This window comes from Scomber scombrus, chromosome 14 (genome assembly GCF_963691925.1).
Source record: "Scomber scombrus chromosome 14, fScoSco1.1, whole genome shotgun sequence".
Lineage (NCBI taxonomy): Eukaryota > Metazoa > Chordata > Actinopteri > Scombriformes > Scombridae > Scomber > Scomber scombrus.
Window position 1 is genome coordinate 2,959,994 of NC_084983.1, and position 17,897 is coordinate 2,977,890.

At 38.3% G+C, this 17,897-nt stretch overlaps 1 protein-coding gene across 1 annotated transcript in view; it reads right to left on the bottom strand.

Moving 5' to 3' along the window:
- pknox2 (pbx/knotted 1 homeobox 2) overlaps positions 1-17,897 on the bottom strand; it is a 76,608-nt gene that overhangs the window by 503 nt on the left and 58,208 nt on the right. The window contains exons 6-12 of the mRNA XM_062433099.1: positions 14,523-14,694; positions 10,154-10,339; positions 9,819-9,954; positions 7,195-7,292; positions 2,212-2,331; positions 1,855-1,931; positions 452-630 (exon numbers count right to left, since the gene is read on the bottom strand). Of these exons, the coding sequence (XP_062289083.1) occupies positions 452-630; positions 1,855-1,931; positions 2,212-2,331; positions 7,195-7,292; positions 9,819-9,954; positions 10,154-10,339; positions 14,523-14,694 (968 nt within the window). The remainder of the gene's footprint in view (positions 1-451; positions 631-1,854; positions 1,932-2,211; positions 2,332-7,194; positions 7,293-9,818; positions 9,955-10,153; positions 10,340-14,522; positions 14,695-17,897) is intronic.

Consider the following 17,897-nt stretch of genomic DNA (forward strand, 5'->3'; position numbering starts at 1 on the left):
TTGCTTACAACAGCTGCAGTGCAGAGATAGTAGGAAACAGAACCAATAAATTACTCCCACCGACTAAAATGTAAGATCTAAAATGGGACTTCTGATGCTTTTTAAAATGTATATAACTGTTCTCAAGAAAGTTGGACTATGTGTTATTTTAAATAGTCAGATCCAACTTCTGATTCCTGTAGAAAAAACACAGATTCTATTCAGGAATATGTTGCTATGTGTTCTTGACTTCATCTTCACATTTCCTCACATAAATAAAAGGAAAGAGTCAACAGTGACACCTAGTGGTGAAGATTTAAACACACACAAGATTTAATGTCACTTCTTAACCTTTCATGCATGTGTTTTTTATATTTAAAGAAAAATTACAAGTGCAATTAAGAAGCTTGGAAGAAGGGAAAACTTGGAATGAGTGTGTGTTTTTTTTATTTCTTGGAAACTGTTGCCGTACTGTCTGAGTTGTTTCCTGTTTGAGATCTGTGCGTCTGCAGGACTCCAGCTACAATGGAGTCGGGCCAGAAGCGCTGTGTGGGACGGTGCTGGGACTTCATCTTCTTTGCTTTGGGAGCTGGGTCAGGGTTACTGGCATCCAGCATAGGCTGGAGGATACGCCGGCGAGCATTGATGAACCTGCAAGGAAGAGACAGGGATGAGGAAAGAGGGGACGGGGTTGATTTAGAGTAAGCAAGCAAGCACAGCGTTATTTATATAGCTCATTTCATCCCAGGTGGAAACACAATGTGCTTCACAGAGCGTGATCTAACACATGCTATCCACTATGTGTATAGAGTACAAGATGAAACATTAGACATAAGTAAACATAGTTAAAACAAACACATAAATAAAACGCAAATTAAAAATCAATTAGAAAGTAGGAATAAAATGAAATAAAATATAATAATAAGTCCACCAACTGACAATTAAAAAATAAAAGAAATGTGAATTAAAATAATTTAAAGTAAGAATAAAATGAAATAAAATAATAATTAAATTCAGTAAAAAATGTGAGTTTAAATGTGGATATAAAACCATTATATACGTATAACTTTAATATAGAAGGAATAAAATAAAGAAAAATTTAATTAAGTTAAATTAAATTAAATTCAGTAAAAATGTGAGTTTAAATGTGGGTTTCATCAAATAATATTAAGTGGAAAAAAAATAAATAAAGTAAAATAAAATAATAATTAAGACCAGCAAACCAGACTACTAAAAGCTTTAAAATGTTTAAATCAATTCTAAAATTCAGTGTAATGACCTCAGCTCAGGTGGTCAATTTTTGCTTTTTCTACTAAAAAGTCTAGCAGCTGCATTCTGGAGGTATTACTGTTACCACTGTGTTGAATTAGTCTAACTGAGTGGAAAATAACAGCAAGATATTTCTTAAATGATAAAATCCAGTTTTATTATTTTACAGCAATTATGCTGCTAATGTGGCTTTGGGAAACAGTTTAGAGTTAACTTCACTTCTCAAGACTTTGATCAATGCTGTTTCTGTATATTCAATACATACATTCAGAGCTATATACATTCAGAGCTTGATTAAATCAAGAAACTGAGTATGACTGTCATATTTAACATATTTTGGAGTAGGACAGAACATAGAGAAACACACAGGAAAAGAGGCTTAGTTTGGTCTCTAGTGTATTTGATGCATACGACCAGGAGATGGCGCCACAGTGCCAGCAATACACTGAGGAGCCCCAGTACACACAGGCTCAATTTAAGGTAAGCCTCCTCATGTATTTCTGCTGCAATTACATGAAGTAATGTCTTCCTTCTCTACGTGTGCAGATAAGGGCTTTATGGCTCTGGTGAGACTGTTATTCTCCTTACAGGAACACAGCATCTTACCAGTTGTTGACTTGCAAAAGGGTGAGATTTGTTTGTCCTGCAATCTGCCTTTTCTCATCTTCTGTTGGGTACGGGTGCTAAAAAAAAAGAAGGAATATTTTTCAGTATTTGCTCTCATTCATTGCATTTGACTTAATATTGACATCTCATGTTAAAAACCAATACATTAAACCTCCAAAAACTGACATTTCTTACTCTCTGACAATACAGTAAACAAGCATTTGATCTTTAATTCCTGCATCTAATACATCATCCTTTTCTTCTCCTGCATTCATAGCTACTGCTTCAAAACACCTGAACATTTCAGATTAATGCACATGGAGCCTTTCACCCATCTAGCTTCCTTTTCTGCCTCACCATGAGATGCTGAAAGAGCCAGGAGCGCATGATGTTGGTGGCTTGTTTGGGCAGGACCCCCCTCTTATTCTTGGACTTCTTGTCTTCACTGTCCAACAGGGACGACAGGTCCACATTAAGCTTTAGAAAGGACACCAGCAAGAGAAAAGAAAGGAAGGGAAATAAGAAAAACAGAAGAACAAAAAGGAGCGAATGGTACGGTTTAGTTATTGTTGCCACGGTAACAAAGGGAGGCTACCAATTACCTATCCTTTTTTTTCTGTGGCAAGGGCAGAAACACCTCCTCAAGTGTCACCATGGTAACTGAATTTGAGTAATGATACTTAAAATATATAATAAAAAAAGCAGCACCCTTGATCAGTAGTCTGTTTAGTGCTTCCAGGAGGAGTTTAAAGAGGCGAGGATCGGGCCAAGCTTGGGTCAGAAGTTTGGTGCAAAATTAGTGAGGAGCTGTTATAAAGAGTGACTGTGGTTTTTTTTTTTCTTTCTTTTGTGTTGACTTAATGCCTGTCTTTGTGCTCAGTGAGAAATCATTATTCAGATGTTATTGTTCAGAGTGCGAGGGCTGAAGGACGAGATGCTCTCAGAGTATCGACGGCCTCTGACAGCATACAGTGTACTTATGGATGTGTGTGTGCGTGTGTGTTTCGGCTGGCTAAGCTGTAGTTGTGAGGACTGACTCTTGATAGTCCACTATTCTTGTGAGGACTTGTGGGGTTGTGATGCTTTTCAGTTCACTTTATTTATGGGGTTAGGAAATGGTTATAGTTCAGCGTACATATACTGTAGGTAAGTACAGTCTGAGTCTGGTGATATTTTACATTTTTCAACTTTCAACAAATCCCATAAAAAGACTGAATTGACCTACTGACTTGTGTGTGTATCCAACCCCTCAAATATCTTATTCCTCTGTACCACAGAGCTCCATTTTTGTCCAAAAACTATTAAAAAAACATTGAGTCACACTGTTGCACTGGGTAACATGTTCCTTCATTATCATCAACACACACACTATATCATCCCTCATACACCATCCTGCTGCCAAAAATACCCACTAGAGCACCACATTTGGATTAATTCACCATTCAAAATAATATCACTATTACTTCCTATTTGAGTAATGTTTGCTGAAAACTACAGTGACTCTTTTAGGAAATTGTTTAGCTGTTCTTAAAGATTTGGGTGGGTCTTCAGAAGTGCAGACAAGATAGAGAAGTCAGAAAGTACTGAGAGATGGTCAAACATATGGTTGGTGTTGGTCTGTTCATGGGATTTCTTGCCAATTAGAAACAAATGAAATATCATTAGCCTTGTCCTTTAATGCCAGTTCATGTGATATCTTGTCGTAAAATCTATTCACACAGTCAAATGTTGAGACCTGCTCATTTAGGGACAAATGCTTCATAGCAAACTGGTTAACTCATGTTGTGGTAAGTGTTAGGTTAGGGTTAGGATTGTATTGTAATGGTTCTGTGTTAGTTTGAGTACCCAGAGAGAGGACTTATGTCAGTACAATGTCTTCCTAGTGTAAGTGAAAAAAAAAACAAGTGTGTGTACACTACTACAGTGTGTCTGTGTGTGTTTTCATTTCATTGTGGAGATAAATGTGCATGTGTGCTCTGAGGCAGATAATATAAAACACAATGGGCCCTCAATAGCAGCCATTACCAAGCCCTCTTTGACACTATCAGCAAAGAGCTACACTTTATATTCTGGATAAAAAAACATGCACTGTATCAGGATGTACACACATACACATCTTTTATGTCTGCATATTCATAAATATGTAATATGTAATAAATGAAACCCATCTTTTTTTCTAATTTGTCACTGTTATTGTACCAGACAGTACCAGTATAAGTGAGGATCCTTCAGTGACTTTGAGTTCCTTTTTATGATTTATTTGAATGAGGCGGCCATTCATGAAGGCTAAATAAAACACTTCAGAGAGGAGCATACTGTATGAACATTTCATATGCATAAGCATGCAGGACAAAATGCATGAATAAATAAATAAAAAAAGGCAAGTCTGCTAAAGAATATAAAATTGATTAATTTTATGCGGAGCGTAGTAGTGGAAACAACCCTGGCTGTGTTGGAGATAAGTAACACACAAACCTATATGCACTCACACAAATGCAGAACCCCCTTTAGCCCACACAATGCCCATAAATACACATTTGCACACGCTCAGATCCCCCTTCAGACCCTGCATACAAAAACATGACTCATTAGAGTTGCAGCTGGGTGTCACGTGGATAACCCTCCTCCCTCCTCCTCCCCCCCGCCCCTCAGCCCAGGGAGCAGTGTGTGTTCCGGGGGAGAGCGAGGTCGAATTAATTGGCGGCACCGAGCTCGAGAGTGTGATTACTCCGGGCTTGTCTGCAAAGTAGCGACGGGGGCTGTGTTCAATTCCCAGCCTACATGTAGCACTCTGCCTCGGCTGGGTCACGGCTATTCAGCGAGGCCTCGTCTGACTGTCAAGCACAGGATTACCTGCCTGAAACTGAGCTGCTCTTCAGGCCACCACAGCACTGTTACACTCCCATGCTCAAAGCTTTTATTTATATCTATAGGCAAGTGTTGAGACTATCAAGGCCAGACAAAGACTGGCCTCACCACCGATACACTAAATCTACCCAGCCTGCTGCTTTTCTGAGTCATGTGTGTGGTGGAAATATCTTGAAAAGTTAAAAAAAAAAAAAAAAAAAAGGCAGTGATTATAAATTGAATCCTAAAAATAGGTTTACATCCCAACTAAATGTTAATGTACTGTATAATACAGTGTTCTAATTACCTACCCACTCTCACTTAAATCACAGTTTGTGGGTCAAAAAATAGTTACGAGTTCATTGCCTGCCTCCAAAATGAACACTAGCATCACATAGACCCCCCCCCCCCACACCTAAAGAACAGAATTACATTTAAAAAAAATACATGCTTCAACTATCCCATTATCCTGCATATTTTAATAGTATACTAACTAACTAACTAACTAAGACTTTTCAATTAAAAATGTTATGTTCAGCTAACAATATATTTTGTCTACCCTACTTTTGTTGCTCTGTTATTTTGCCTTCACTCTGGTGTTGTGACTGTCCTTTAATGAGTCATCACCAATTATCCAGGTCAGATTCCTCTTGCTTCCGTTATTCGGAGCAAAACAAAGACATTCTGACTCTGAAAAGATCCTGCTCGTTACGAGCGTCCTGTTAGCAGACCTAACAAGGGCTCAAGTGCCTGATGGTCTCTACTTGGAGAGTAGGGTTTCTACTCTTTAATACTCTGGGGCCTCCTTCCCAACAGAGCAGGGTCTGTGCTGGTATGCTTGCTATAGCTCCATATAACAAAAGGAAAGTCATAAAGGTTTTGGATGCAAAGAACAGTCCTCTCCTACGTAGATACAGTTAGACTTTATAGACTTTAATATAACAAGCGCACTAACAAGGCAACACACGCAGTATATTAGGTCAATTATGGAATGAGAAATTATATAGTATAAAGTTGTCTTTTAGTTTTTTGATATTAACAAGAATATAATGTCCTATTGCAAAAGTTTTAATATATTATTGTTAGATTCTGTATTCATCATCTTGTCCTAGGACCATTTTGACGTGGGAGGACTACAGGTGTTGACTCAAATATTAGGTATAGTTAAATTTAAATGAGGCCTATTGACCATAATTTCCCAAAAATATGTGTAAAACCTGTGGTAATAAGTTGGAGTGAAGTTAAAAGGTCTGATACAGAATTGGTTGATAATTGATACCTTATGCTTTATGAACAGTCAAACCAAACTTGTCAGACAAAAGTTGCACGGTTGACTGGCAGACAGGAGAGATAGATTGGAGCTAGACTAAATGAATGTCAAATCAACTCTGACTCATCATACAGAAATAAACCAGAGTGAATGACTTCTGTATTCAGATATGAGAATAATAACAGTATATAACAGTGCTTCTATAACTCAGCAGTTTATTGTACAGTAGAGGTAGAAATCTACATTAACTCTCAATAGCACTTCTTTTGGCCTTCAACCATGCAGCTCAGCTATAATAACTAATGTGATCAATTTACCCTCACCAGCTTTACCAAGCTACAGATAGAACAGCCTTCAATACTCCCAATTACATTTTACATTTGAATATCTCTTTTCATAACTATTGTAAGAATTCATACTCCATGAAACTAGAGACGCTCTATGAATGTTGTTTTTGAGTTGACTAAAACTGTAACAGTATATTCTTTTGAAAGATTCAGTTGATTAGTAGGAAAAGGTATGAGGTTCATTCAACCCCACAACAACTGAACAAAGATAGATAGAGGATACAGTGAGTGTCTCAGAAGAACTATAGATGCCTGTTGAGGCCACGATTTAATTGGAAATGAAGGAAATATTAAAACCACAGATGTGCCCTTGTGTCGTAAAACAATGCAGTTCCAAGCATTCATGTGGGCTTGACTGTTATAAAGCCTTTCATGGAAAGGAGATGAAACATTTGTGGTCATCATATATCCTGTCCAGTATTACACCACAAAGCTCTCCTCTCTTTGTTTTCACTAAGACTACAGCACTTTGACATGTGAAAGACAAAGACTTGGCTTGTCAAATGGTTGTTGAAAAAAATAAGACAGAAAATGGTGAGAGAGTTAGATATTTTTTGCATTTGTATAAATTACATCAAGAAAAATGTAACCCCTAAATGATGTTATTGTACAGTGCAAGTCCTTATATGACTTTCATTCGCAGTGGAACCTGACAGGAACATGTAGGCAACCCAAACATCACAGGAATAAACAATTTCCATTTTGTCTGTCAGCGGGGGATTGTGTTCAGACAGAGACAATGAAAATGCACCCAGGGGGGCTTCTGTGAGATGTAAAGAGGCCCTTTTAATAATAACAAATTGAGACGGTGGGTGGTGAGGGCGCAGGATGGGAGCGAACGTGTCGGCCAAAGCATCATTGGTCAGACGGTATTACCTGTGAGTTCTGGATCTGTATGGTTCCCGGCGGCAGCGCCTGCGTTAACACTTGCCCTTGCGATGTCACCATGGCAACCGGCTGGTACAGGGTCCCACCTGAGGGGATAATTTGCCGTTATGAGTATCAAGTGGATTCGGCAGCTAGTAACAGCCACATCCTGCGCCACTGCCAGAGCCTTATTAACTTCTTGTCAGCACAGAAAACAAAAGTATGGAAAATAGGAGACGGAATGATTAAATTCAAGGTGCGTTAATGTCCTTTAACCCAGAAGAAGAAGAAAAAAGAAGAAGAAGGGAGACTGTTTTTGCTGCTGGCTTAATTAGCCTTGATCAAGACACTCTTATCACAGTCTGTTTGAGCTTCTCAATGTGTAGTGATCAAAGGCAGAGACATTGATTTATTTTGGGTTAAAAGGGATTTCCAGAGGGCAGGATTAACATTTCACTGTACAGGCTTGACATTATGAGAATCTATCAGGCAAGCCTCTGAAGGATAGTTACCATGCTGTCTGATCACATGTACACAAAACACCCTCATAAACAGCAGTGTAATGAACAGTAACATCTTTATAAATAACACTTTAATGTTACAGTTAAGAATGCTGCGTACAGCATGTGCTTGAGCAAGGTGATATGATTGAAATTAACAAGCTAACCATACAGATTATTGATATTAAATTTAAATAAAATCATGATTAATACTCAAAGTGATTCTCACCACATTCACTACATATTGATGTTACATAAAAACTATTTTTAATGCCAGTTTGTGTGGACAATATGCTTGTTATAATGTATTTTGAATTTTGTGGGCCAAGTGTCATTTCAACGCTAGTCCACTGAAGAATTTTTGGTATGTATTCTGATAATAAACTGTATTTACATAGCACTGAACACAGTTACAAAGTGCTTAGCAGGAAATGCAAAACAACATAACTGTAAGATTTGCTAAAATAATGAGAAAAACATAACACATACTGTACATACATAATAAAATAGTACATAGTAAAAGGAAAAAAAACTAAAACAGGGTTAAAATGAACACAGTAAAAAGAGCTGATCAATTTATCTGAAGTCCTTCCTGAGATCAGATGCTACTGATTTGGGCTGAGATACTCTGGTAGATAGATTCACAGCTTGACATGCACTAAAATGGCCCATTCACACGTGGTAATATCGTACTAGATTAGAAATAACCAGGAAACCCCCCTGGTTTTGGATCTCAGGGTGTGTTGCAGCTCTCTTACACGCACACACACTCTCACACACACACACACACACACACACACACACACACACACACACAGACAAACACCAGCATAAATATGCAGTAAAGTGGAGTTTGGTCAAGGCAGATGGCTGCCCACCTAAAACACAGCTCTGCTCGAGGTTTCTTCTCATTAAAGGGGATTTTTACTTGCCGCTGTCGCCAAGTGCTTACTCATGGGGGAAAGTTGGGTCTGTGCACATTTAAGAGTACGGTCTATACCTACTATATGTGAAAAGTGCCCTGAGATAACTTCTGTTGTGATCTGGTGCTATACGAAAAAATTTAGCTGATTTGACTCTTAAGGGATCAACATATCTAATAGTAAAATATGGTGGACAGAATATATGTTGTAAAAATGTTGAGACATCCAATTCTTCAATTTCCAAAAGACATGACACAGTTTATTTTATACTAGCAGTGTCACCAGGTCTTAGGGGGGCATACAGCAGTGTGTCATCAGCATAGAGGTGAAGCCACTCACTTCAGAGCTCCGTAACATGTGATCTGTTACTAGCACATGTACAGAAAACAATAATGATCCCAAAATGAATTCTTGAAGAACACAACAGGCAAGATGGGCAGGTGTGAAAGATACCCCTAAATGATGACAGTATGGTAACAAAAGTAGAATGTTGCTTCAAAATAGTAGAGAAGTCTTTTGGGCAATAAAGACCCCCCCCCCCCCCCCCAAAAAAAAAAAATGGATAAGATCTTAGCAATGATTGGTGTTGAGATATAAAGTGCCCTTCCTTCACACCATGTCAATGGGTTCAGATTTTAACGTTTCATTATGGAAAATGGACCAAAATAATAAATTAGAACTCAAAGTTCACCAAATGATCAGAATAAACCATTAAGCATAAGAGTAGGTCGTCCTCACCATTGTTCTTATGGTTCTTCTAGTAACAAATATGCAAATCACTGTATATCTAAGTTTATATCCTTACTGTAATTGTCAAACATAATTTCTCTGCATTCTTATTTGGTGTTTCCCCCCCCCCCCCCCTAAAATTGACAGTATCAATCTCAAATATTCAGTTTAGGTTTAGAATTTTAAAAATATCACAATATTTCCACCATGCAGTCAGAGAAGGAAGATTCTGCCGTTTACATCTGCATGTGGACTATTTGAAAAGTGACAGTTCAGTGCTGGCAAAATGGGTTCTGAATTTATGTATTCCTACTTACTGACTGATAATACCAGAATTGTGTAAAAATAGGTGTATTGTCAAAGTAAATATTACCATAGGAACTTAATAATATAATATAATACGTCTTTTAATATGAGTCTTCCAAGATGAACACTGTTTGTGTATGCATTAGTGTGGTTTAACATGCAATTACATGCTTACCTGATACCACTTGAGAGTTGATGGTAGTCATGGCGACATTGCCCTGTTGCAGACCCCCGGCGGGCACCACAATCCCTGAAGGGTTAACAGAGCTGGAGATAGAGGTCATGGATGGAGAGGAGGTCTGAATTAGTTCCTGGGGGATCACAGAGAGACACTAGTGAGCAAATGTTAAAGAAGTAGATAGACTATGTGTTATCCTCATGTGACTGAAAACCTCCCAACAGCAAAATCTACCTGTTGTTAAAGGAAGAACAGGGTGTATCTTAGGGAGTGCTACTCAGAGAGGGGTACCATCAAAGAGCTATGAAATCCACAAAGAGTCCAAGACTGACCTGCTGCATGCTGAGACCGGTGTGTGTTGGAGAATATGGTCCTCCGAGGTCGTTACGGAGGAGGTTGTCGCTGTGCATCTTGGTCTTGAGGCAGGTGATGTAGCGGTTGCAGAAATCCTTACAGAGCTCATTGACTTTCTCTAACTCCAGTAGGTGGATCCGCAACACCTGAATTGCCTTTACCATCTGAAAGAAAGGGAAGCAAACCATAAGCAAAAATCACCATTATTACATAATATGAAACTGAAAGACCTCATAATGTTGATTTCCCCTTTATAATGGTGTTATGAAGACATTTTAATCGGATTTAATGGGATCATGGATTAATTCAAGCATTTTGTATAGATTTTCTTAATGTCTGTACAAAATGAATTAAATGGTAACGCATCCAATCGTTGCAATATTCCAGCCTGGATCACAGTGATGGACCCACATTGTCATCCCCAGCTGCTGGCAAGGCTAAAAAAAAACAAACCCATCTTAATAGTGAATATTTTAAGCCTTTAATTAACAGCAAATCTAAGATGAGTCCCTTAAAATCTGTCAGTGAACAAAGGCAACTATGAATTTGCACTTAGATTTGAAAAGTCATAGTCATTTTTAAGCAGTCCAGTGATTACTTGTATCAAGTTGGTACTTATATCAAGTCAAATCCCATAAACACTGGATCCTACATTTCCCACAATATAATAAATCAGCATCTTTTATTAGAATCCTTGACATTTGGTTAATGTAGAGCAGTGGTCTCCAACCCTGCTCCTGGAGAGCTACTGCCCTGCATGTTTTAGGTGTCTCCTCACTCTAACTCGTTATCAAGCAGCTGAGGCTCGTCAAAGGGTTTGATAACGAGTTGATTATTAGAATCAGGTGTGTTAGAGTGAGGAGATACCTAAAACATGCAGGGCAGTAGCTCTCCAGGAGCAGGGTTGGAGACCACTGATGTAGAGGCTGGAGTAATGAGTCGTGCTTATTGGAAACAAAGGGGGGAGTACGGTGATGTTGGATGGATGGGTCAACATAATGGCCGGCATGAAAGAGCTCTGTTCATTTCCTGTTTTGCTTTCTTTTAACCATGACTACGACTCATACCTAACTGTAACTAAATGGTTCGTATAATAACCATGACGACAAAAGGTCCCCTAACCTTAATGAAGCAGTATTTTTTAACCAAAACACGATTTTAGTCACCCTAAACAAGTTGTTTTTGTAGCTTATCCTAATCAAACCTTAACCTCAGCTGTGTCAATCTGGAAGGCATGGACCAGCAACATATTGTCATAACATAAATAACATATTGTTATTGTCTTAATTTGGAGGACTTGTTGTAAATCCATGAAAACCAAACTAAAACTCTGGATCTGAGAGACTTGATGACTTTTGTTGACTTTGAATACATTAACATAGAGGAGATGATCACCCACATAAGCGTTTGGACATACTCAAACACACATTTGGCCACATTTAGTAAAACAAAGCAAAAAACAGATTGTATTGACACTATGTGCAATAATAGAGATGAGGTTTGAATAGTCCATTTTAAAGGGTGAGATGTCACAAGAGGATGTGACATGCTGCAGTTTCTTTAATTGATGAGCAGGGAATGACATTCAGTTTTAATGTTTATGGATCAGTGACAAATAAGAGTTGGCAAGATGAGCAATTCAAAAATATGTTATAGTTTTAAAAGCAGCATCAGGTTTGTTAAAATGTACATTTAGTATTTTTGTCGGTTTTATATCATTTGAAATGACATTTGCACCATTTTTTTTTTAACCAAAAGTAAGACTGAACGCTCCTGAAAATGTCAAATGGTGTAACCACAAAAGAATGATAAATATTACATATGTTATCCACCTACAGTGTATTTAAAGGTAGGGTTGGTAATGTTGGAAAGCAAGAGAGCTAGCAAGATTTGAAAATAGCACTTCCTCCTGCCTCTAAGTTCCACCCCGCTGCTCCCCCTCCCGTCAGTGAGTCCATCCAAGCCCCGCCCCCACAAACGGGCAACAGCGACAGGTGAAGACTGTGCACGCACGAAGTAGGCAGGGAGTGAGGGGGGCGGATGCAGAACTAGACATGAAGGCACCTGATTGGTTTTTGCTTTTCGGTGCGAAGAGCATGGATTGGTTGAGTTTTATCTGTCCTGTGGCTGTCACAGAGGTCTGATTTTTCCTGTTCCTTTTTCTAAAGACATAATGTATTGATACCTCAGATAATAGAAGGACCATTTCACCCAGTATAACAAAAAGTGCTTCTGAACAGGATTACCAACCCTACCTTTAAGTGGACTATAATTACATCATTTTAAATGGTTTCTGATTGACATGATTCCCCAGATTAAATGTAATATTTAGAACAATTGTATTCCATAAAAAGTTATAAACTAGTTGATATGGTGTTTTATTGAGAATTTAATGTTTTTAAGCAAGTTGAATTGTTTGGTACAAAGTGTTTATGGTTACACCACTTAGACATTTTTGCCATAATCCTCTAATATATTCTCTCAAAATGGATTAAAAGTGCAAAAAAGAATGTGTGCAAGTTATTCATATGCTTATGTTCACATTGTAACTCCTTTATATTTGACTAAACCACATGGACACAAATAAACCTCATTGACCCTTATAGTATACACAATGCATATAGTACATACAAGTATACAGGAGGGCAGTAATCCTTTCATCCTTTCCTCTCCCAAAGCCAAGAGTCAAAACAGACAGAGCTTCTTATATGCAGGAAGGTAGACACTTCTCTACTGAATAAAGCTAACTTTGTGGTCTAGAACTTTTAAACAAAATAATAAGAATGTTCATCATAATATGCATTCTAACATCTTCCATAAAATCGTGTTATTCTCAAATAAGTTTTCACTTGTTTGTGGTTAACCTGAAAAAACCTATAATTAGTGTTCACTATTTATGGTACACCTCTTTTTTTTTTTGTAGCTTTTAAGTCATTATTAAGCTTTTGGAGAAAAAAAAGTAAAAGACTGGCAGACCAGAGTGATTGGATATACTAATATTTTGTGCTTGTAATCAGTTATAATGTCACTGTTGTCATGACAAATAATCCCCCCTAATTGCATGCATTCTGTATTTTTCTCAAAACAGTGTTCCTGGCAGCCAAATAAAGACACCAGACAGCATTTAGCCCATCAAAGGACATTAAAAATCTCCTGTGAATCATGTCCTAAAGGAATTCTTTTAGTAGCTGCTTAAGGCTGACGAGGCAGGTTTTACAGACCAAAGCTGTCGAGGAAAATCATCCCCTGCTGCAATGGTCATATTGCTCTGGTCAGACATATTCAGGTAATTCAAATAAATGCAATAGCTGGGGTCAGAGAGGAACTCCTATTATAATGGAGGTAGATGACACAGACGGCTAAATGTCTGATATTTAACAGACCGTTTCATTGGAGTTGCGTTGCTAGGAAACAACTTGGGTCCAGGTTTATTTCCTGATAGCTATAGCTAGTGTCAAATACAACTGAAAAAAAAATGCTGTTTGAAACAGCTGGTTGAAAAATGGTTGAAAGGCCTATATTGAGTCATATTTTTCTATATCTATAAATGAACCTTGTTTGTTCCTTTACAGGAATCAGTCAGTTAATATACAATATTAATATAATTGAGTATTTTCTTCTATTCAGCAGTTATCTGACCATCAACAGCTTGGCTTTTCTCCATTCTATGCTGCACACTGTAGTGCACTCCTTCAAAGTCACCACTCAAGGTCAACAGAATGGACAGAAAAGTGCTTGGCCAAGGAGGAGATAAATCAGCTAATTAAACTGCGCTCGCTTAATCAGGGGACCAGTAACTCTTGTGCCCATCGTAGCTAGTCAGGCCCAGTGTAACATTACTACCCTGTGGAAGAGTTAGTGCCCTCTGGGAGGGATGCCCGCACATAGTGCCTCATAAAACACACAGATGCAGGGTTAATTGACTGTTCAGCACTTCCCAAGTACTGGAATGGCAAAAGTGCACTTTTTTTTCTTGTCTCTGTCTTTGTCTCTGCCTGGCTTCAACTCCTCCCCCTCTTTTCTCAGTGAATATGATCAGCATCCTCTTTCTCTTCCATTGTAATTACTGCTAGCTGTTGTGCAAGAGGAAGTGCAGGGGGAGGATGGGGAAGATTGCACAAAAAAGGAGGGAATGATTAGGAGTAGAAATGAAAGAGTGCACTGAGAACATGCATTTCTACAGCTTCGCTATCTTTATTATCGTGTTCCTTAAACACTAATATTACAGTGCTGGTTAAAACCTTTAATTGAAGAGGTGACATAATCAAATGACTTAAAGTCAAAGTGGTTGATGCCTATATTGCGTTAATGATTATTATCTATTATTTGTCCCAACAGTTGGCTTACCAAGTTGTCCAGCTCCGGATCTTCACTGAAGAAGGGCTTGTGCTCTCGTTCCTGCTGGTGCACAAAGTTTTCGATGTCCACATCAAAGCTGGCCGAAGTGATGCATTCGGATCCCTGTGTGGCCTGCTCACATTTCTCAAACAACAACGCAAGCAGAGGGAACAACGGATGTCTGAAGAGAAAGAGAAGAGGGGGAGAGGTACAGTACGTGTCAGTTCATATTAGTGTTGTCTATTTTAGTGATTGTGTATTAGTAGTAAATGTTGAAACAAGTCCCATCAGAAGATAATCAATGCATTTTAGGAGTTTGGGGGATTTTTTTTTAGTGTCGCAATTCATTCTGCTGGTGTAACCACAGTTAGTCCAATACTACACTCTCAACCAAATACTGAAAGAGTTTGTCCCACAGTGGTGGAGCTAAAACAGTAAAAGCATAATTCCATTTGTCTTAATCTTGGAACTTTTAACAAGGGTTGGATGTTATATCTATGGGTATTGGTGCAGAATAAGTCATAAAAGCAAATTAAATATAAAGCGGAGACAGACTGTGTGAATTTTTAAAAGTAATTAATAGAATCTTAAATTGAATTGAAACAAATAAAGACATTCAGCAGGACTGGAGAGATATGTTTGACATCTAGTGTTAGTTTGAAGTCTCGCTGCTGCATTCTGCTCCAATTGTAGAAGGGCAACTACTGCATCATTAAGGCAAATAAATAATAAATGACATTATTCTAGATGAGAGAAAACAAAGGTAAGTAAGTTGTTCAACTATTTATTTATTATTGTGGATTGTGTTAGTTTACCTCTGGCAATATTTCTCATTTGAAAATATCAAGAATGAACAACACTCTTGTCTATGAGTGCAAGGAATACAGATTGCTATGATTTCCAGGACTAAATGAGACATATAAGGGCATATAACCAGCATTACAATGGTAGGACACAGCATTGAAGTGACACAGCAAGCAATGTGTGCCCTTTTGTATATAACCATCCATATAAGCTAATAACTATATTATATATAACATTTTATTTATAGGTGTGTCTGTCCTCATATAAAGAGAGTCTTTTTACACATATTTCTAATCACTTAAAACAATTCTAAATGCCAATGCCAATGACTCCAGGGCCTTGAGCTCATCTGTCTACACTCCTTTCACCGTACATTTAAGACACATTAATGGAGAGAGAAGAATTCAAGACATAATATGAGCTCCACTCCAAAGCACTTCTCCCTCCCTCGCTGTACTTTTAATAGCGTGGCAGCTCCATGACATTCCCTAAAGGACATGCTGAACATACGGACAAGGTTCAGCTAGAGATCAGAAAAAAAAGATCTTTAAGTGGATAGGATATGGTCCAGTGACAGTGCTAGGCTTCAGAGTGTCACCTACATTGTTACCATCTGCCTTTTATAGGGAATGTCACTCACATAAGATCCCCCAGATACACTGTGCAATGATCCATATTGAGCTGCTATATGTAGTACATGCCAGATTATTGAGCATTTCCACTTGGAAAAAAGCTGCTACTCCTAATCACCAGTGTGACAGAATACTACCAGCAATATCACATGAGAGGGAGTCATGTTGTACTGCACAGTTGTGATTCAATTGTAGGTATGAGGATGAAGAAAATCACAACTGTGCTGATATACAGAACAGTACAGCAGCATGACCTCAAGTGTGATATTGCTTTTATACAACAATTCTAATGCTTAAAGGCTATAGGTGACAACAAATTATGATTTGTTTGTTTATGTTATCATTTACTTTGCTTGCCAACACAAATATTTCTGTACTGTTGCCAAGCAACACAAACATTTTTTCTGCACACTAGCTTGTGTAGGTCTTCTCGTAACTGCAGGCCAGCAACTTTATGTCATGTATATTTATTATTTATTTATGTTTCCATTTATTTTGCAACCAGTGAAATAAGAGTGTGTTGACACTTTGGTGGCATGTGTGATTCCAGTGAGTAAACAGTTAGATCAGACAGTATGTTGCTTTATTGTTTCCAGCTCGTCATGGATGGTCTCCACAAACTTTTTAGCAAGCTTGCAGACCTCCAAGATGGACAGGTTTTTTTGTTTACCATTGTATTTTTTGTTTCGCAATACATATTAGAAATAATATTGTGATTTCTAATGTGTATCATATTCTCTGTATGTTCATATAAAGCATCTCACCCATGCCCACACACTGTCATGATCTACCTCGCCTCAGACAGTTTCTGTGTGTCAGGAGCTCTCAGACTGTGGTTGGTGTAAAACGTGTGTGTCCCTGCCTCTTTACACAACCTGGGTAACATCTGTGACAGCTGCTTTACTCCCAGGGGAACGGGACTATACCAGAAGCTGTCTGTCGGAGCCGTTACCCTCCTGGGTTACAGATAGAGGGATTTTGCACCAGGTGGAATTTTGCTCAGGAATTTTTCAAAAGATGCTCCTCGTTCCTCAAATGTAGCATCCATCCTATTCTTCTCTGTCTCTCTCCAGTGGGTCATTATGATTTTCTGTTTCTTTGTTGAATGTCATAGTGAAATACTTTGCTTCATTCTTGTCATGTTTTATGTTAAATTAGTCAGGTTTGATTCCCCTCCTTGCCCCCACATCTAAAGTGCAACTGAATATCATACCAGACCTTGCACAGGTCTTAGAGTTGGAGAATGTTTTAAGAGGCACTGGTCTTCAGGTGGGTGGCGTGTTGTTTTGTCTTTCTCTGCCCTTCTAATCTCTTTTATAACACCTGGGTCCTGCATTAAATTCCATGAATGGCTAACCGGAGGCTCGTTGATATGACGATTTAATCCAGCCTGAAACCCAAGGTAGGGTGATGCTGAAACTGTAGAACTCCCCTTTAGTTGCTCAAATGGATCCATAAAAATGCCTCAAGACTGTATTTTCGGTAGTCTTTATTGGATTGAATGTCGATGTTGAGTATGAAAGCAGTTCAAAGCCTATGTCTGCCTCATTTTTCTCTGCTCTTACTTGTCTAGGTCAGCTGATGCTGATGTGAGCACACCTGGAAGTTTGCACTGAGGTATCCAGACTTCTCTTCTGCCCTTCAGCCTCTTCTGATAACCATTCACAATTTAACTCAAATGTTCCGTGTTCATCTTTGTGGTGCAAACGTGAACAATCTATGCTGGATAATGTAATGAATGGTTATTAGAACCTGTAAAGCGGAGTGATATAATATAATATTAGTATAGTTAAAAGTCCCAGTGCTGTTGTACTGTATATGGGTCAATGACATATAAGGATTTAGAACAACTCAATTGTAGAATAATAAAAACAAGCATATCTAATGCAGTAGTTCAAACATTTAGAATGTTGTGTACCTGAAGCTCCATATTATACATTTGAAATTA